General features: G+C 47.6%; 5 protein-coding genes across 5 annotated transcripts; 4 read left to right on the top strand and 1 right to left on the bottom strand.

Moving 5' to 3' along the window:
• Nucleotides 1-1,699: 1,699 nt before the first annotated feature.
• Nucleotides 1,700-4,356, top strand: DFJ58DRAFT_338125 (putative phosphatase regulatory subunit-domain-containing protein). Its single transcript, XM_041379929.1, has 4 exons — nt 1,700-1,779; nt 1,831-3,890; nt 3,943-4,187; nt 4,239-4,356. Coding segments are annotated over exons 2-4 (2,265 nt in total). The 5' UTR covers nt 1,700-1,779; nt 1,831-1,872; the 3' UTR covers nt 4,241-4,356.
• Nucleotides 4,357-4,659: 303 nt separating this feature from the next.
• On the bottom strand, nt 4,660-6,810 carry DFJ58DRAFT_745224 (WD40-repeat-containing domain protein; the record flags this gene model as incomplete). Its single annotated transcript, XM_041387375.1, has 7 exons — nt 6,428-6,810; nt 6,310-6,378; nt 6,148-6,252; nt 5,752-6,097; nt 5,579-5,699; nt 5,380-5,531; nt 4,660-5,333 (listed from the first exon to the last, which is right to left on the bottom strand). Exons 1-7 carry the CDS (start codon nt 6,689-6,691, stop codon nt 4,660-4,662), a joined length of 1,731 nt encoding a protein of 576 aa, XP_041244674.1. The 5' UTR covers nt 6,692-6,810.
• A 77-nt stretch (nt 6,811-6,887) lies between these two features.
• Nucleotides 6,888-8,244, top strand: DFJ58DRAFT_784360 (histone H3). Its single transcript, XM_041389959.1, has 6 exons — nt 6,888-7,099; nt 7,394-7,471; nt 7,526-7,678; nt 7,737-7,791; nt 7,848-7,911; nt 7,966-8,244. Exons 1-6 carry the CDS (start codon nt 7,085-7,087, stop codon nt 8,015-8,017), a joined length of 417 nt encoding a protein of 138 aa, XP_041244673.1. The 5' UTR covers nt 6,888-7,084; the 3' UTR covers nt 8,018-8,244.
• A 6,903-nt stretch (nt 8,245-15,147) lies between these two features.
• DFJ58DRAFT_338006 (uncharacterized protein) lies at nt 15,148-16,455 on the top strand. The gene is made up of 7 exons (XM_041379928.1): nt 15,148-15,175; nt 15,225-15,315; nt 15,414-15,484; nt 15,543-15,677; nt 15,735-15,966; nt 16,024-16,078; nt 16,134-16,455. The coding sequence occupies exons 2-7, from the start codon at nt 15,308-15,310 to the stop codon at nt 16,323-16,325; spliced, it is 693 nt and encodes a 230-aa protein (XP_041244672.1). The 5' UTR covers nt 15,148-15,175; nt 15,225-15,307; the 3' UTR covers nt 16,326-16,455.
• A 1,297-nt stretch (nt 16,456-17,752) lies between these two features.
• Nucleotides 17,753-18,558, top strand: DFJ58DRAFT_784345 (putative Asp/Glu racemase). Its single transcript, XM_041389958.1, is given in 2 exon segments — nt 17,753-18,521; nt 18,534-18,558. The coding sequence occupies 1 exon segment, from the start codon at nt 17,767-17,769 to the stop codon at nt 18,496-18,498; it is 732 nt and encodes a 243-aa protein (XP_041244671.1). The 5' UTR covers nt 17,753-17,766; the 3' UTR covers nt 18,499-18,521; nt 18,534-18,558.
• The last annotated feature ends 1,776 nt before the right edge of the window (nt 18,559-20,334 follow it).

Here is a 20,334-nt window from a genome sequence, read left to right as displayed (position 1 = left end):
TATGTAGCTAGGGAAATGGTTTATACTTGACAGAAGCTTCCAGTTGACAAGTCAGTGGAGCAGCCCCATATTTGAATGCAGCAGTGGGGCTGCAAGACAGGGAAAGTCGGTACGAAACTGATTTGGTGCAAAACTTTGTGTGCCAGGAAGCCTATTCCCCGCAAATCTACACCATAGGCGAGGCTTGAGAATCGTCCAGAGTGATGGATTAGTTACCGAATGAATTGCACGAAAGTCCGCGATAGTTTAGCGTACGTGCCCTGACTTGCGGCTCAAAGTAATTCCAGAACTCCCATATCTACTGTGGGGCCCTTTTCGTAACGTCGCCTCTGCACCGTGTGGAGTTTCGAAGGTACAATTCCAGGAAATCGACAGACGCGATATGGAAATTTTGCTGTCCGGTGGTTGAAGGAGCGAGACTCTTTACTGGAAAGCATTGGTCCAGGTTGCAAGCGATAATGTAGGCCAGATACATAGAGACACGTAGAACCCTTTGAAATCGAGGGGAGATGGTACAACTCTCGAGTCTGCTTATCTCTGCAGATAAGTATGAGTTAAAAATGTTCCTTGCGCACTTAATATTAGGTTAAGTTGGAGCCGGGATTGTGGCGGAAAGGCGCCGTATGCATAATGATTGGGCGTTAAGAGACCCATCATTCAAAACTGACAGAGAACATCACGGTATCAGTGAACAGCGAAAACTTTGATAGGTCTTTCCGTGGAAGATTGATAGATCTAGAGGAACAACAACTAAAGTTGCTATCTATCGGATTTTGATTTACTAAGCGCACGATTTAGTATATAAAATTGAAGTACTTACTGTAGTTGTGAATGGCGTTGTTCAGCCTGGCAATAATCAGCGTTGCTGCTTAGAACGTTCCTCAGACGTGCTACTCACCTTCCGGTCACCTTGGTTTGAACAGGGTACCAGAATGCGATTTTAGATAGCCGGTGACGTGTCCATGGCCATATTCATCAAGGAAGGATTTGAAATCACCAGGATGCTGTCCTCTAGCGAGACTTTCTATTCAGTACTTCCAGCTTATCTCTTGATATAATTACATTTTTGGTAAAGAAATCTGGATGTGGAGATGGCTTCGGAATGAACGTTTGAACCTCTTCATGACGTCTGGGCCCAACTTGTGAAACGCGTATCTGCAATGACTCCTGATAAACATAGGAAGGTCCTAGGCCTGATCCACGGAAGAAAGACAATCATTCTCTGTGAAGATAGAAGAGTGGAAACCACGGTCCATTGATGGCGTTGCGTAAGGGGACGGTGACCAAACGCACTGTGGCCGATAACAGAAACGGTTTATCTTTCGCACGTGTGTTCTGAATCTCGTAAGGTCCAGATCTTCAAATTTAATTTTCAACATATATAATCCCGTATCTCCATGACACAGAATGCGAACAATTCGCTTTTCTCTCCTCAGCCTGTGCTTCAGGTTACACTTACGTTCATTAACGTCCGTAGAGTCAGTCTACTAGGACTTGCGTGTTATCCATAGTCAGTTCTGAACATTTGACTCAAATATATGATCGGACTCACCTGTCGAATGGAACTTCACCTAGAAATCGCTCACCCAGTCGCAGCTATTCTGTTGTGTCTACGCCAGTTTCACCTATATTTACACCGAGATCACTCCTGCCAGTGACGTCAGTTTCCGTGCGGGCAAACTTTGACTTTGTTTTATTCTGGCCCTCATCTTAATTTCATGTCTCAGTCTATCTAAATCACTCCGTGGCCTTTGAACAGCATATTTTATTCAAACAAAGGCAAGTTTCCAAGTTGATATCACTGCATCATAGTCTAACCTTTCGAGGCAGGCATCAGAACGTCGCTGGGTTTCTTCTATCACTCGTCATAAGATGTCTCAGCCTCGGATTTTATTTCCTACCGACCCACAAATTCTGCAGAATGGCAGTGATACGGGGCGTTTTTCGCCTCAGACACTGCAACGAATGTCACTTTTAGGTCACGGTCCGTGGTCTGAGTCCGCCATGACGGACCTCCTCGATGCAAGCGATCTTCACCACGACAAGAGCCTCGTCGATCCAACCATGGACCAGTCATCCATACTCTTCCCTTCCACTGATATTTATCAGTACGACTCGTCCAGTTCCACCTCCTCCACCTCTTCCACACCTTCTGACGAGTCTCACATCGTTATACCGCGCTCTCGACGAGTCCGTGGGCAAAATTCCAACTCATCATCTCCCACACTATTGTCTGTCAAGGCCAGGTACCATTCCAGTCCTCGCACTTACCAAGCGGATAAAAAGAGTGTTCAATCACCGGAGCTCAGTGATGCATCTGATGTTGACACGGTGCGGTTGACCCAGGCACCATTTGACAATGCCGCGAGTGTAAAGCCCATCCCGTCTAGGGCACAGGCTCGTCAATTTTCTTCGGAAATGCGCTCCAGCTCTCTTCCCCAATTTAACTCACACGTCAAGTCTCAGCCCGGCTCCCCACAGATGCGATCTATTCGAAATAAGTCTGGCCAGCCTATCAAGCCATCGCTCAAGCACGCGAAGCTTCCCAGCCTGACCATTCCCACGGGCGGTGGCGTCGTGCAGAGTGAACCCACGACGCCTACTCTTTCAAAGGCGGTACACTTCGACGCCAACCTTGAGCATGTCAAATTGTTTCTCTCGAAGCAAAAGCCTCTTGCAGTGTCGCGAGATCGTGACCCGGCCACTGATACCAGTGGTACTGAGAGTGATTTCCCCTCATTCGTCCGCGGCTCACCGGACGACTCCACAGAGAAACAGATCGAGCTTCAGATTCGCAATATGCCGTCCATCCCGCCAAAAAATGCGGACGTGATCATACAAGCACTCACTTTATCCCAAAGCGATAAGTCCATCACCGGACGAGTCCGAGTGCGCAATATTGCGTACGAAAAATGGGTTGCTGCCCGGTTCACCTTGGATTTGTGGCAGACGACGAGTGAAGTTACTGCCCACTATGTGGAATCTGTGGACGATGGCATGTTTGACATCTTCACATTCACGATAAGGTTGCATGATATGTGGTCGCGTATTGAGGAGAAGACGATGTTTATTGCCTTGCGGTATACTACCGCAGGTAGGCAGTTCTGGGACAACAACAACGGTGCCAACTACATGCTTAAATTCGTCGGGAAGCTTGTGACGCGGAAGGTACCCGCTACCGCAGGGTTTCTCATGGAGGGTTCGGATCCTGGAGTCGAGTCGGCAAGAGTGGATAGGGATCCTTCTCAGGCGTCTCCCTTACCGCGCTCTTCCGCGGCATTGAGGGCAGAAACGCCTCTGTCAGCGAGGTATAATTTAGGCTCTGCGCTCAACGTAGCTCAAGATGAGGGTCTTCCTGCCCTGTCTTCCCCAGCTGTGCGGATCCCCACGTACCCTACAGAACTCTCCAGTGCTTGGTCGAAGCACACTCCTTATCGCGTCGATAGGATACCGCAACGCCATGCTCGATCCGTTACTATAGGGTCATCTAGGGATCTGGAGAAGCACGAGCAGGCGCACATTCCGCAGTCGGATTCTCTAAACCTCGATCCCCCTTCTTCAACACCCCAGTCACGCGCAGCACGCGAACGCAACCATCGTCGTGGCTATTTCGACAGATCAATGGGTGGTACACCGCGTAAAACCCCTCCAGGTCCTGCTCTTCTGAGTCCGTTTGAGGATCGGACCCCTACTCGCAGCAGTGATTCCGCGCAAGGACAGCCATCCTTCTTTAGCAGGTTTACTGCTCAAAATATGACTCGGATGAATAGCGCGAGCTCCACTGACTCGAGTTCCCTAACTACTCCGCTTACGTCTTCGGGGCCCAACACACCCACTTCTTCCGACGACAAGCCCTCTCTTAATGATAGCTATAGCCAATTTCTTAACCGGTAAGTTCCAGTCCCGGATCAATCGAAACTTAAGACTGACGCCCTATCACAGATTCTGCTTCTTCACTGGCTCCGGCTCACTGACCGACCATTCCTCTGATTTAATCACCCGTTCGCATTCCGCATCCGATGTAGAAGCGTTATTGGGCTCTTCTCACGATTTGTCCCTTCCCTTGCGCGATTCTGCTTTCAATGGCCCCCGCTCTTGTAGCTTGAATAGCGTCTCCACTTGTCAAAGTGGCTCAACTACTCCACGCGGGAATCCAATGCTCGATTGCCCCACGCCAGTGGTCCACTGTGAGTGTCTCCTCCGAGACTCCGGCTGGCATCACACTCATTCCTCCACAGAATTTATAATCTACCTAGACTAACGGCACTGGTTTTCACGCTGCAGTTCATGACATGCTTACCATCCACGACCCGACATATGATGAAACGGACTTGAGTTATCTTGTAGTGGTCATATCTCAACTTGTATATTATGGCACTTCTTCATATTTCCTTGCACATGGCTTCCTCGCATCGTACAAGCATTTTCCTTGTTTATCTTTTCAGCTATCTCATGTTATCATTATGAACCTTCTAGAATGCATTTCTGGCGTTGTAGTCCCCCTGACATATATTTATTGACGAAGTAATCACCGTACCATAGAACGCCTCGGGACAGCTCTTATTTCTCAATACAAGTATCTTCGAGCTCTCATTGTGGTGACAAGACATCATAAAACATAGCACGATAGATATAGATAATTCCACCATATCTGTGAAATCAGTACCGCCCTCTACGAGGACCGTTGGGATGATACCCCCTACCGCGACCTGCCCACCCACCCCTGCGATTACCCCATTCCTCACCTCTTGAGCTTGAGTCGGCCGTCCACATCTCTTCCTGACCAGGAAGCGGACCACTCTGTTTCGGAGCGACGGCCGAAGGACCTGCGCTACCTCCAAAATTGTCCGCTGTACCAAATCCGGGAATAAATTCATCCAAACCCACCGGATCATCGCCCGAGAACGGCGCGCGCTGGGTATAACTATTATCTCCCAAGCCAACCGCCGTGTCCTCATCCTTGCCCCACCACTTATTAGTGCCACCATAGCTGAACCCGGGGACCATCGCGTCGTCCTCGTCGTCCTGCCCGCTCATGTCTGTAATTTCTGGGGGCTTCTCGCCACCGCCGGAGAACACTGATGTTGCGTCTCCAGGGCGCTCGCGCGACCAGAAACGCGTGGTGTGGTCGTTTGATGCGGTCGCGAAGAGATGGCCCATGGGGTGGAACGCCATTGACCAGATGTTGGAATCGTGCGCTTGTGATAGCGTGGCACGAGGCTGTGTGACGGGTTGCAAGGTCGTGGGTTCTGGGCCACCGAGGTCCCAGTGGAGCACGGCGCCCTCGGAGCCGCCAGACACAAGTATTGGGTGCACGGGGTGCCATGTCACGGCTACGGTTTATCAATGTACGATCAAGTGAAAATAGGCAAGGCTTACAGCAGACTTCCTTCTTGTGGCCTCTGAGAACGCGGAATTCCTTCATGGCACGGATGTCGAAGACGCGGACCGTTTGATCACGGGAGGCGCTTGCTACAAGGTTGCCATTTGGAGACCATGCTAGGCCTTGTATTGTATTTTTGTGCTGATGGCTAAGTCGCTCGTTAATAATGGCAATAAAATGCTTCGGTGTACCTACAGTGTTGAAAGAACTGCTCCAGTTCGCGGGTCCCAGAATTTTATTTGGTTATCCTTACTTCCAGATACTAGAAGACCTTTGCTAGGATGCCACTCAACGCACTTGACATCCCACCCATGTCCTAGCAATAAAATCAATGTACCAAACCACAAAACGATGAACAAAAATTATACCTGTAAGAACACTTTCTTCCCGACTCTCTTCGAACGACCATATTCGGATAGTTGAATCATCGCTTGCCGTTGCAAAGCGGCGATCATCTGGGCTGAAGCTCAAGCCTCGAATAGCCTCACGGTGACCGGCCCACGCGGTTAAATTATTCATATTCGGTTGAAAATACTTGATTATTCCGTTCTGGTCTGCAGAGGCTAGGAACGAGCCAGAGTGTGTGAACTGGAAAGCGCGGACGGCGGAATCGTGGGCTTGGAGAATAGTCTCGAAATTAAATGTGAGACCGTTCCAGAGGGTAAATTCTCCGCTTGTTGACCCTGTCAGTACTCGTCTTCCTTCTGGAGTCCACTAAACTAGTGTTTGAGAGATTTGAAAGAAATGTTAACGGTGGTACGGACTGTGACGACATTGACTGGACAGCGAATCTTGTTAGTTGAGGTGTGAATAAATTTGGTGCACAAGGACGTTGAAGAGTTTCCAGGATATGCAATTGGTGGGAGTAGCTATACACAATGAACATTTCTTCAGCAGCCACGGGCCACGAAAAGAAAAACTCGCACGTCAATAATGAAGGGAGGAGCAGGTCTCATGGAGGGGACATATGTCGAATTAGGTCGGTGTTTGCGTAGCTACACTCGATTAGATGTATAATTGTGTAATGATCAAGTTGCTACATACAAGATTCCACCTGCCCATACCCGCGTTAAAATCAACAGTCCGCCGAGGTCTTGTCTTCTTTACGGCTTTCCCGTCTTGCAACTGTCTGGCAGCAGCCATTTCTTGCTCAAGAACCCTGGCATCATCCATAGGAGGTGGCTGAGGATCAGAAAGATATCGTTTGGGTGTCCATTCTAGATGAGGATGTAAAGGTGGACGCGGAATTGAGCTCGAAGGTAAGAGCACTGGTATTGATGTATCCGTGCTCAGCATTGGCAGCGCCATTAAATCCTGGTGCAATTTTTCGCGTTTCGAACAAATGGGAGGCCTAGGCTAATAGCACGATCAGTAGCTGAAGCTATGAACCGTATACTTGACTTTGCATTAATGAAATGAAACTTGCATGCGCGCTTATTTACATCTGTTTGTTACGCATGACGACGGTTCCGTTATTGACTCCGCCCCTGCCATGAGACTATCACAGCGAAGTTGCGCACTGACCACAGGCACTGCAAAGCAGAGTCAGAAATGCCAGCAAAAAAAATCTGTCAGTTGGTTTAAGGAGAGAGGATGTGTTGATGTATTTTCCTCCTCTCTCTTTCCTCCCAACCACCATCATCTCAGTCATCTTCAAGCTCGAATCTCAAATTCTAACCTACAAACACCACAATCAATCAAATGGCTCGTACTAAGGTGTGTAGATACTGTTCCACTCTATCGTATATAATTTTGTGAGGGGAGGGGGACATGCTCATCGTCCCGAGTGAGGGGTGCATGAGAAGGAGGTGTTGCCAAGTGTCGGGTGCTGTGGCGCAAGACCTGTGTTTGGTGATTTTCTTTTGCAAAGAAGGCACCACGGAGGTTTGAAACCTACGCATTCTGTTCCATCCGCATCTTCCATCCTCCGGAAGACCCTCCCCTGCCCCGATGGAACTTCCAATGTCGTAACATATGTTTCTGACGACTTTCCTTTTTTGGTAACTTCAGCAAACCGCCCGTAAGTCGACAGGAGGCAAGGCTCCTCGCAAACAACTCGCTACCAAGCAGACCAGGAAGAGTGTTGCGGTTAGTATTTACTATTATATATTCTGTGAGCTCTCATTGACGTCGTCATCGTAGGCCGCCGCTACTGGAGGTGTGAAGAAGCCTCATCGCTTCAGACCTGGCACAGTCGCCCTCCGTGAAATCAGGAGGTACCAGAAGTCCACTGAGCTGCTCATCCGCAAGCTCCCCTTCCAGAGGCTCGTGCGCGAGATCGCCCAAGACTTCAAGGTATGACCGTATTTCACTTGCATGTAATACAAACGCTGACATTGCTAACCACTTGCAGACCGACCTTCGCTTCCAGTCGTCCGCTGTCCTTGCCCTGCAAGAGGCTAGCGAGGGTAAGTCGATGCATCTTCGGACTGTCACTCTAGCTCATGCATGTTTGCTTATGCAGCTTATCTGGTATCTCTCTTTGAGGACACCAATCTGGCTGCCATTCACGCCAAGAGGGTCACCATGTAAGCTTCGTCCTCTAAGATACTAATAGTTTGGTTGCTCACACATTTTCGTAGTCAGCCCAAGGATCTCGCTCTCGCTCGCCGTCTCCGGGGCGAACGTTCCTAATCTACCAATCACTCGACTGAGTGTTAATTTTGATTCATGCGCGTTTCGAGGAATTTATTGTGCCTGTATTCACCGCTCTTGTCTCGTTTAAATATACTTGTATTAAGCTTAAGATCTACATGTACTATATGTCTCATTCCTTGTGAACGTATCTTGGGACTCGAAACCAGCTCTTACTACTACTCTCACGAAACAATCATTCTATAAATTTGTTGCCTTATCTCAAATCATGCCTTGCGATATTCTCGCACTTTGCCAGGTTTGTAATTTTCTCGGTGAGTTTATAAGGGGAACTGAGAGCAGCCACAGACCACGCAGTATAGAAGGAACTATTTTGAACGTAGCGGCGGCGAGCCGCCAATATTCCAATCCCCGACTCCGCCTGCCTATTAATCCTCAACTCCCTCTGATGTTGCCCACGCCACATTAATGTCGCATTTGTGTTGAACAAGCACCTTATTCACCGTATCTGTCGCAAGATATTTTCGTGATTGGTTGTCTAGTTATCAGAGCTCCTGTGAATACGCATGCGTTGTGATGTATTCACGTTTGAATTACCTCCAATGCACCTCCATTCCGCCTCCAACCCTCAGTCCAATTCCTGTACCTGCACTGGTCCCCTGTGTCATTCGTTTGCACCTCCATTTTGCCTCCAAAAGACCTGTATAGCGCGCTGTGAATACGGTATGGCTGAGCCAAAGGATGGGAAGATCGGCCGCCCTCAACGGGGAATATCACCTTCCACGTAGCTCTGTCAAATTCCAAGACCATTTGGCAACTATTTGCCACCTGAGTGTTGTGATCATCACCTGAAACTTGCCTGAAGGGTGACATGACACAGCGCTGGGACTTGTAAGCGGTGTTTGAAACGCCAATATTAATGGCGCGCCAAGCATGTTGGCAGGTGTATCAGCCAGTGCAGCCACCGCCATGAATCCCCATGATCAGCTAGTAGCTGCCAAATATATCATAATTTTCTTATCTACTACAACACAATGAATTGTACTCATCAATTGAGACCGTCACTCAGTTCATGTACACGTGGTTTGATTCTAATATGTACATTTCCAGCGTCTTTTATATGTGTGGAAATCATAGGTTGCCAAAATATTGCGGTGTTCTAACTTCCAACGTTCTTCGCGCGAGTCACTGCCGCTTTACAGCAAGTTCGTTACCAACGTCTACTTGAAGTCCGCCATCGATTAATCAGCGTTTCTACTTGATTTCATGCGAAAATGCTTCGGTTAATTAATAAAAGCAGGAACAGATACCATCCTGTCCTGATCTTTAATCTTTCGGCCTATGATAAAAGCGCTGGATGGTGGTATATCTAGCACGGGATAACCGTCGTATCATCGATCCAGTTCGCGCCCTCCCACACCGATCCATTTTCTGGAAACATGACCGTAGTCTCAAATGATCCCTCTTGGTGGCCAGCCATCAACTCGGCTCTCATTCTAAGTTATCTTATAGGTTCGTGTAGAACTAGTCTGATCATCATGACGGTGATGTCTCGATCTAACCTTGGCTGCGGTTTCGCAGTTGCTGCCTCTGCCGGGGTAATGTACGATTGGGGTGAGCAAGATAGATTTCAAGAACAGCTGATAATCTTATAGTCTCTCCAGTACTCACATTCGGACAAGAGGTGGGTTAATGCCATTAGCAAAGCGGCCATCTCGCTAAGAACGGTTTTAAAGGTTGAACTGGTCTGGGTAAGCCGAGTCTTGCGTCGGAACGGAATGGCCATTAATTCGCGACAGAGGCAACGCTGGTCCCTCATGACCTTTTTGTATCTGAGTGTATGTAATTCGTGGTATATGTGCGAGCGAACGTTATGTTGACTAGAAGATATCCTAGGTGCGCTATCTTGGACTACTATTTGCTATGTATGTCTGGAAGGCTACGCAGATGGTATCACGATACATCCGAGTCCTTCGTACGTATCTTTACATACACATTCACCTTATCATACACGTTTCATCTATGTTCACTTTCGTTCTCCGTCTCAATGATTCTTTCATATTCAGCATCAGGATTTTTCCCTTTCCCTTAGTCTTTCTAACTAAGACTGAGCCTTCCTTCCGCGTCTCTAGTCCGAGCCTCTCGTTTCGTCAGAAATTATGAGCCCTGGCTCAGACTAGGACTTTCACTCGTTTTCGCTTCCACTCGTTCAACGTCTGAGCCTTCCGATTTTTTCCGAACTGGAACAAGGCCGACTTTTGTCACCGCTTGATCCGCGGATTCTATCTATCCCTCTACCTCCGTCACCACCGTTGACACCCACTCGCCCCTCATCTCATTCCATATTCAAATCGCCTATTCCCCCTGCTCCTTTGTCGCCATCGCCGACACACTCTTCGTTACCACTCAAGATGTCCAACATCCGGATCCCTTCTTCGTTTCCTCATTCCCTGCTGGATGCAAATGGATCCAATTATTCATCGTGGGTTACCTCTATGGACCTCTGGCTATCTTTATTCAATCTCTGGCGCCTTCTCATTGGTGACGAGAAAGAGCCGCAGCCCCCGACTATACTTGCTATTGAGTCTGATGCGACATTTGCGCAACGAGTTGCCACTCATAATGCGAGTGCAGATGTTGTATCCTTCCGTGAACGACAGAGCATTACGAAGGGTCTCCTCGGCATGGCTGTGCACTCCAGTGATTTAATCTATTTTACGGGCATCTCAGACCCTGCCCTCGTCTGGAAGGCACTCGAAAACAAGTACCAGGCCACTATTGGTATTCGTTTTACCCGCCTCATGGGTCGCGTTTTCGATCTTCCGAAAGCGTCAGACAGTGATTCACTTGCGCAATCAATCAAGGAGATTACAGACATTAAAGCTCAGTTCAAAGCTATCGAGTCAATAGAATGGAAGTGCAACGAGTACACTCTAGTACAGGCATTACTCCGTGCATTACCAGACTTCTATGCCCCGCTCTCGCAGCTTATCCTTCATAGCGCTGACGCAAATGCAGGAAAATTGACGCTCGAAGGTGTCATTAATCAGATCCGAAACTCCGAACAGTACTACGCGAGTTTCAGATCAGACAATCCACATGCGCATCACACTGCCATGGCGGCCAGAACTGTCAAATAAAGCAAGTCTGTTGAACGCCCGAAGCCAAAGGAACTCGATACATCAAAGGGAGACAAGTGGGAACTTTCGTGGCGTTCGACGTGTGGATCCTGTAAACGCACGGGACATATCTGGCACAACTGCCAAACTCGTCTGGCAAAGACCGATTCTCCAAACACGTCAGCACAGGTCTTTCCGTCACCATTGCAGACCACTGATCCACCGACTTCTGCTCTAGCGCAACTTGACATCATTCCATCATTCCTTCGTCTACCTACACATGAAGCCAGTTTCTCTAATGCGAGCAATATTTCCTTCTCTTTCCACGTAGATTCTGCTGCAACTGCACATATGGAATCGGACCGCTCTCTCTTTACTCGCTACTCTCCCTATAACCCACCATTAACGGTGAAACTTGCAAATGATGATGTCGTTTTCGCTCCAGGATGGGGGACCATAAAGTTAGTGCTCGACAATGACGGAAAATGGGAACCAATTGAGCTGCCCTTTCTACATGTCCCTGATCTGCGATGCACCTTGATATCTGTGTCGGCTCTTGCATCGGAGGGCATCTTCTTCGAAACGAATGCAAAAGGAGCCTGTATGCACCGCGCAGACGGTACCACTATTGCCAGTGTAAACTGCACTGATGGTTTGTATTACCTTCGTGCAAAGTATGGTCGTGATCACATTGCCTTCGCTGCCAAAACCTTGTCAAACACGCCACTATCAACAGCAGTTTGGCATGCACGAATGGGACATGCGGCTAATACTACCTTGCGCAAAGCCGAAAAAGTGGTCACTGGACTCGTTCTTGCCGATAATGGACCAGATCAATACACAGAGCATGGTGCTGATCACATTGAATGTCAATCGTGTCTGATGGGCAAACACAAGTGTTTCCCGTTTCCATCCCAGGCTCGTCATCGCGCCACTCATATTGCAGAACTTGTACACACGGACGTCTGGGGACCTATTGACACTGCAACTGCAACCGGGGAGACATGTTTCGTTGCCTTCACTGACGACTTCTCTCGCTACTCGACGATCTACCTTATCAAACACAAGAGTGACGTGTTTCTTGCCTACAACAATATGTTGCCTGGATCGAGAAGCAATCAGGTCAGAAAGTGAAACGTCTTCGTAGCGATAATGGTGGGGAATTCATCTCCAGTGCCGTCATTAGCTTCTTGCATGGGAAGGGTATTGAACAAGAGCTTACAATGCCTCATACTGCAGAGCAAAACGGAGTCGCTGAACGAGGTCATCAGACCATTGTCACTCGTGCTTTGAGTGCGCACCATCAAAGTGGTTACCCTCGATCATTTTGGGGATATGCTACCCTGAACTCGGCATATATCAAGAACCTTCTACCATCATCAGCAGTTGATGAGAAGACACCTTTCGAAGTCTTCCATGGATACCCACCTGAAGTTTCGCACTTGCGTCCTTTCGGTTGTCTTGCCTATGCACACATTCCCGATGCTACACGACACAAGTACGACTATGTGTCACGTCGGTGTTTCCTATTGGGCCATATTAAGGATGCTGGTTACTTGCTGTGGGATCCAACAACGCGGAAAACTGTGCGGTCTCGTAATGTTCACTTTGATGAGAATATCTTCTATGGAACTCCTAATTCAGTGATCTCCCCACTCGTCGAGCTCTACAATCAGCACATTCAGGCACGAAAGTCTACAGGTACACCAACTGTGACAACGGAGCCAGAACAAGACTCGAGGAACAGAGAAGACTTGGATATCTCTGATTTTCTTCCAGAGATCACCATCAATACAGCAGTGACACCACAACCAACTGCAACTGCTGTTTCAGTGGGAGTTCCATCTCCGGTAACACCAATAGCATCTGTTGAACCACTGCACTCCTTCCCGCAAATCAATCAAGACGGAACAGACAACACTACAATACTGAATGTGGAAGGCCCATCACAGATTGTTTCAACATCTGAACCATTGCCACGTCGTTCAACTCGTCAACATGTTGAGGCTACACTCCCTCTCCCACGCTCTGTTGCAATCCCAACCAAACCCAATATTCCTGTCAAACGACGTTGGACCTATGTTCCTATTGATGCACACACAGAAACTGTTTCAGAATCATCCGAAACGATTGTTGAACATGCCGCAATGCTAATAGCCGAGAAAATCGCTGATGGACGCAAACAACCCCCACAATCTTTATCAGAAGCACGTAAATCTAGCGAGGAATCTGCTTTCTGGGAGAGTGCCATGCTTGAGGAGCTAGCATCACTACAGGAGAAGGGCACTGGTATACTTGTTCCGCTACCTCCTGGTAGAAAGGCAGTTGGGTCGCGATGGGTGTATGCCTACAAATATGATGAAAATGGTCAGATTGTCCGCTACAAAGCTCGTTTGGTTGCACAGGGATTTTCACAGGTTGAAGGTCTTGATTTTACTGAAACTTTTGCACCAGTTGCGAAGTATGACACCACACACGCGTTTCTCTCGATGGTTGCAAAATTTGATCTCGAACTTGACCAAATGGATGTCAAAACAGCTTTTCTCAATGGAGGACTCGACGAAGATATCTACATGCACCAACCACCTGGTTTCGAGGACTCAAAGTACCCAGATTGGGTTTGGAAGCTTCTGAAGGCAATATACGGATTGAAGCAAGCTGGGCGTCAGTGGAATAAGACCCTCGATGATTACTTGCGGAAGGAGGGTTTCAATTTTGTGCGGAGCGAAGCGGACTACAGTTTGTATGTCTGGCGAAAAGGTGACAAGACCATCTGGTTGCTCATCTATGTTGATGATATGTTGCTCGCATCAAATTGTCGGTCATTCCTCGATGGTTTCAAGGCTGCGCTGAGTAAGCGTTTCGAGATGAAAGATCTTGGTGAAGCGTGTCATTTCCTAAGGATGCACATCACACGAGACCGTCCTAAGCGACTCCTCCAAATCAACCAAACTGCTTTCCTAGAACAGATCCTAAACGAAACGAAGATGTCAGATTGTCGCCCTGCATCCACACCTCTAGTGCCAGGTGTTTCACTATCGAAAGCCACATCTCCACTTACCGACGCCGAGAAACAACAATTCGCACATCTCCCGTATGCTCGCACTATTGGTGAACTCAATTTCGCTATGCGTGTCAGTCGTCCCGACATTGCATACGCAGTATCCACGCTATCAAAATTCTTGAGCAATCCAGGCCCTGAACACTATCACCAACTCCATCATCTTCTTCGTTATATTCGCGGGACAGCTCATTACTCCCTGTCTTTTGGTCTATCTGACCAAGGACTCATTGGCTACTCAGATTCCGATTTCGCGTCTGATAAAGATGATAGCCGGTCAATTGGTGGTTATGTTTATTATCTTTTCGGTTCCCCCATCAGTTGGCGCTCTCAGAAACAGTCGGTTGTAGCCACGTCTTCAACCGAAGCGGAATACATTGCTCTCTCAAATGCCGCAAGGGAACAAATTCACCTCAACCAATTATTACACGATTTCGGACTTGATTCGTCACTCATCCTACCTACCGTTTTATATGGAGACAATAATGGGAGTCGTGCGCTGACGAAAAACCCCCAGTTCCATGATCGCGCGAAACACATTCGCGTTCGGTATCACTTCATTCGCGACCTCGTCAACGATGGCATCATCAAGATCCCATACATACCTACACATGATATGGTTGCCGATATCTTCACGAAATCCCTTCCGCGAAAACTTTTCCGCAATCATCGCTATTCACTTGCCCTTCGCTCCTCTTCGAACGAGACCTTGGCCGAATAGTTCTGGCACACGCGTATCTGGTGATATGCGTTTGAGTGGGAGTATCACGATACATCCGAGTCCTTCGTACGTATCTTTACATACACATTCACCTTATCATACACGTTTCATCTATGTTCACTTTCGTTCTCCGTCTCAATGATTCTTTCATATTCAGCATCAGGATTTTTCCCTTTCCCTTAGTCTTTCTAACTAAGACTGAGCCTTCCTTCCGCGTCTCTAGTCCGAGCTTCTCGTTTCGTCAGAGATGGTGTTATGCTCATCAGCCATTCTTGCGATTAGCATCGGCATACTATGTATATCTCCTCACATACACTATTTCTTCTTCTGACTGGCGATATACAGTATATGTTCCGACAATCTCGGGGACAGATGTAGTGAGTATTGTCCAACAATGACAGCCATGTTCGTCCAATTAATGAATTCCAATGCAGAGGTGAGTAAGATTCTCTACTAGCTTGTTGGTTCGGGACAATGACTGCCACAGTTGTGAGTTTGTTTCTGGCATGATCCTCCGGGGCTGATGACCAATAGGATTTTGTCAGGCCTGGTCATGCATGCTGCACTAGATTGGATAAGCATGGTCGGAAATGTAATGCTGGGTGGTGAGCGATTTGTCTCCAAGACTTCAGTTATATTCACTCGACCGAAATGTCACGCAAGTTGTCGTGATAGCTCGCTTACATGCCATGTATCAGCAATCCAGAAGGGTGCTGGCATTTCTGGTTGTCATCTTCCTGGCTATCAACGTATATAATGGAGTAATGACCGCACTCGCAATGAGGGATGTTTCAGGGGGTGAGTTTGATGATGGATCACAGACTTAAATGCATCAGGCTCATTGACGAATGCTAGAGGAGCTCATTCTCTCCGGCACCTATCAGTGTGACCTTATTTATGAGGGAGATGGCGTACTTGTGTGCACCATCATTTGGACACTTGGCACTGTGTGGCATGTTCTTGCACTGTGTCTCGCAGTTTGGATTACTGTAAAACACTTCCGTGAACTGCAACGATATTCGGCAGGAGGGTTTATTGAGGACTGTTTCACGGTGTTAATGAAAACTCACTTAATTTACTTTGCAACGTAAGCTCATAATGTGAATGTGGTCCCTTTTTGCCGCTAACCTTTCGCACGTGCCAGCTTTTTTGCTATTTCTTGTTTTGCGCTCAGTAGTTTGTTTTCAATCATGTCAGCGGTACGCCGATTTCTTCCTCACCTCTGCTTGCATCCACGGTTCATAATTTTTACAGGACACATCTTCCCTGGAATTTCGGATGTACCTTTGTATTTGCCAAATTTCCTTGCTCGTGCACATCTTTGTGCTAGGACCACGCCTGATCCTTAGCGTTCGAGAACATAACGCTAAGCTCGTGGGTGACTGGCATTCAGCAACCGGCATGACGTCAATTGCTTTCCCGCATATTTCAACCAGCAGTGTGTAGCATGGGAAACGTTCGTTCTGATTAACAGTTGTTGGGTACTCTGCAGGGAGCGGCAGAATGTGTTTTCTTCAAGTTTCATCGTAGTACTGTATGTGTTCGAAAGTAGATTTGAAAGACAAATAGGTTAGACAAATCGTTAATCAATATCTTATTGTATCGCTAGGCTAACCGCCCACGAACGAGCAACACCCTGAAGACATTTTATGGCCCATCTCAACGTGAAGCGCGGCGATTCAGCCTCACACAGGCCACATACATCGACCGAAGTTCACCACCAATATGATTTACTCAGCCGAAGAAGTCATCACTTCAACGTTGACAGCAACTTTAACTTGGAAAAACATAGCAACATTGAAATAGGGGGACCCTTGCGCTGAGTCACTCATATTGCGAATTTGACGAGAGACGCGGCGAACCTTGGTTGACCTCTAATCGATGTATATGAGGCTGAAATGCCGCACTTCACGTTGAGAGCACTGAGGGGCAGAACGCCTACTGAAGACTCAGAGTTTGATGGATGTCCTGTTATGGGGACGCAAGGTTAGTACACCATGCATATAGAATCCACCTGGAGCATCGTCTGCCAGTGCAGGACGATCTGGATGTTACGCAGGATTTTCTGATAACTCCCACCTTCATACATCCTACTATACTGAGGATGACTTCTTTCCAACTTCTTTCGACCCCGAATATCTATGCATAGCCGCTCCCACGAACGCTCCTCCGCATAATGCAAAGATATCTAAAGAACCGTCCTTGAGTATACACGCCAGTCAAAACACACAAAACGCACAAAATAATCTCCGATTGCGGTCCGTCACCTTTACATCACTCCAGCTCCCAGCAGAGATACTGGTCAGTCACGAAGTCGAAGGTTGCTATCTGGACTACCGTCATCTTCGACAATGAGTATAGCTTGCATCTTCTTGTTGTGGCACTATGATTGCCCTGCACTTCGACACATCAACACTCCCGAACCTTATTACTGCTCTTCCCGAACCCGAATCACTACAAATCACCCCCTGATTTCACTAGTTATGCTTCTAATATGTGGGCCCCCTCGTTCGAGAGGAGGGGCCAAGGTGAGGGGTGTTGCCAATACCTGAACAAGTGAGTTAACTTATCATCCTACTACGCTCCACATAGCAGCCTTTACCGTCCGAAAGTCAGGTGACCCGAGAAGTGATAACGATTGCACGGCTGGACAGACATAAATATCTGCCCAGTACTTGGGCCTTGGCGATGAAACCTAAGTCAGCTTGGATCAGCAGATCATGACTCGGTCGCCCGTCGGGGAGGATCTTCGATTTATTAGAACTCACGTGTTAGCTTACAAGGCCCTATATCAGTTCTGTCACATACGTTATCGCTCGTCCGTTTTTCTTCACGAAAAGTCGGACTTCTGTACGCCGTGAATCTTCCCCTGGCCAGCGTTTGAGCCATGTCAAAACAAATCCGTCTCGGCATTCTTACGCCTTCTTCAAATACCGCGTTGGAACCTCTCACTTTCCAGATCGTTTCCTCCATTCCAAATGTATCCGTTCACTTCTCCCGTTTCCCAGTCACGGCGATTAGTCTCTCAGCCAAAGGTCTCGCCCAGTTTGACCACTCAGTCATCATGCAAGCCGCTGAACTACTTGCCCATGCCGAAGTTGATATGATAGGCTGGAGCGGAACAGCAGCAGGATGGATGGGATTCGAGGACGACGAAAAACTTTGCGAAGCTATCACCAAAGTTACGGGTATCCCTGCCACTACCTCCGTATTGGCTTTGAACAAGGCTTTGGATATTTTTAAGGTCAAGAAGCTTGGACTGGTCACGCCTTATCTAGATGACGTCCAGGAGAGGATTGTGAAGAACTATAACGCTATTGGGATGGAGGTCACCTCGGAAACGGAACGCCACCTGCGCATTGCGAAGAACGCTGACTTTGCCCTGATTGGAGAGGATGTATTGGAGACGTTGGTAGGGCAAGTGGTTGAGGGAGGTGCAGAGGCTGTTTCGACGTTCTGCACGAATCTGATAGCGGCGCATAAGGTTGAACTTTGGGAGGCAAAGTATGGCGTTCCAGTGTTGGATACTGTCACTACCGTCACTTGGGATATGTTGAGGCAGTGTGGGGTAGATACGAAGGCGATTAAAGGGTGGGGGAGAATATTCCAGGAGGCATGATCAAATTGATAAACATAAAAATAACTAGTTTGATGCATTGAAGATGATCTACGAAATGCCTGAAACATGTGCGATATAATATTAGTCGCAACGAAACCTGCACAACTTGTGAACGACTCCAAATTCCCACGACTCTTCTACTTTCAAAGATTCCTGAAGCTGTCGCTTCACTTGTATGAATATACACACCAAAATGTCATCGATTCACTGATTGGTGCGCAAGGACCGAACAGTGTTCGCAACATGACCCATCCCCAGGCATGTTGCCGACGCGAAGTTCCTTCGGATTCACTTCCGGACTTTTGTCTCTCTCGAGTGGAGACCGTTATTCCTCACCAGCTGAACTATCGCATACATCACTGATGCACTGGATGGGCCAATCTACCTTTAATGAAGCACCCACCTCCAAGTTCGGAGGCCTCATGCAACGAACCTATGCGTTGGTTCACCCCCAAGATATCACAATCGATTGGAGATATATGTGGGCATTCTGCCTTCTGAGTCGTGCATCAAGAATCCGAGTCTCACGAAACAACCAAGATATCCACTTGTCGGAGCATTATCATTATCATACATAACCACTTTTTCATTGTCCTACTGTCTTCATTCGGACTTGTGGCTGGACTTGTTGGTGTGACTCTTGTTTAGCCATCATTCTTCCACACTTCCCCATGTACTTAGACCTTCACGCTCCCACTTTCCACACCATGCTTGGACCTTACCATCTCGTATATAAGCCGCCATGTTTTTTCCCAAGTTTATTCACAACTTCACCCATCATCTCTTACTGCTTCGACTTATTGAAGTGTCAAACCCTTCTCCTAATCATAGAAAACATGCAGGTATGTTCTTCCTCTCCTGACCTTACCTGAATTCCCCCTCACGCATGTCTAGTCCAACCCTTCATCCAAAAGTCCCCGTCGTTCTTCGTGCGCTCGTTCCTTCAGGTAGGTTATTTGTTTCTAGCCTGTCCATATCGTGGTAACTCATAACTCCCCTCCAGCGCATCGCAAAGAAAAAGGACACTGAACAACAATATCCGGACTTCCTGAATGTGAGTCTTCTCCCGGTTCTGGGTCACTATATATATATATTTAACACGATGATCTGTCAGGCGTCCGCAATAAATGAGATGTGCCCGGTACATGACAACTTCTTTATAGGCATGGATGATGGAAAGGATGATTCCATTCCTGCCGACAAGTGAACTAGAGAGCTTACGAGTTGTCATTTAACCCTTCTTCTAATGGCTTCATTTATTTAAACGCGATATGAGGCTCATGGGTCAAATATCATAACGCATTGTACGAACAATTTCTTTTGCAGTGCCTCGTACCACCATTTTATCATCATGTATTCGTTGGTGGGAATCATGTCCTCCTCAGTTGTGTTGAGCCAGAGAAATCCGAAGTTGTGAACAAATCCAATTTAATGCCCATCGTCAATCGTCATCGCCATCAAGTGTCAAAAATTAAATAAACAAGGAGATTGAAAAAGTTGAGGCCTACTCATGATGTACTGATAAGCTCGAGCTCGTTACCATGCATAGACTCAAGTGTTACCGGTTTGAAGAGCACGAGTCGACTTGCTGTGTCAGTAGTATATTGAGAAGTGGAGAGAAAACATAGGACCTCGCAGAGCCCGGTTAAATCCAGTTGCCCCATGGACGGACTGCATAGGGAGACCTAACTTGTAGTTTTATGTAGCAACTTGAAGCCGACAACCTTGCAATCCGATATCATCATGCCATCATGGGGTTTGGCAAGGATCGGACATCAAGTCATTCCCACGCTTGGCACTCTCTTGTCTAACAACCACTGCAACCACTGGCAGCAC

Source organism: Suillus subalutaceus (genome assembly GCF_016647625.1).
Source record: "Suillus subalutaceus strain FC151 chromosome Unknown DFJ58scaffold_43, whole genome shotgun sequence".
Classification (NCBI taxonomy): domain Eukaryota; kingdom Fungi; phylum Basidiomycota; class Agaricomycetes; order Boletales; family Suillaceae; genus Suillus; species Suillus subalutaceus.
This window is presented reverse-complemented; position numbering and strand designations above follow the sequence as displayed.

What these genes read in the sequence shown, in the direction of transcription:
- DFJ58DRAFT_338006 (XM_041379928.1), top strand. An exon ending in CGGAAATGTAATGCTGGGTG is followed by an intron (nt 15,485 to 15,542) that starts GTGAGCGATTTG and finishes ATGTCACGCAAG; the next exon opens with TTGTCGTGATAGCTCGCTTA. An exon ending in AATGAGGGATGTTTCAGGGG is followed by an intron (nt 15,678 to 15,734) that starts GTGAGTTTGATG and finishes GACGAATGCTAG; the next exon opens with AGGAGCTCATTCTCTCCGGC.
- DFJ58DRAFT_784345 (XM_041389958.1), top strand. Translation starts at nt 17,767, where the DNA reads ATGTCAAAACAAATCCGTCTCGGCATTCTTACGCCTTCTTCAAATACC.
- DFJ58DRAFT_338125 (XM_041379929.1), top strand. Translation starts at nt 1,873, where the DNA reads ATGTCTCAGCCTCGGATTTTATTTCCTACCGACCCACAAATTCTGCAG. An exon ending in TATAGCCAATTTCTTAACCG is followed by an intron (nt 3,891 to 3,942) that starts GTAAGTTCCAGT and finishes GCCCTATCACAG; the next exon opens with ATTCTGCTTCTTCACTGGCT.
- DFJ58DRAFT_784360 (XM_041389959.1), top strand. An exon ending in AGACCAGGAAGAGTGTTGCG is followed by an intron (nt 7,472 to 7,525) that starts GTTAGTATTTAC and finishes TCGTCATCGTAG; the next exon opens with GCCGCCGCTACTGGAGGTGT. An exon ending in AGATCGCCCAAGACTTCAAG is followed by an intron (nt 7,679 to 7,736) that starts GTATGACCGTAT and finishes AACCACTTGCAG; the next exon opens with ACCGACCTTCGCTTCCAGTC.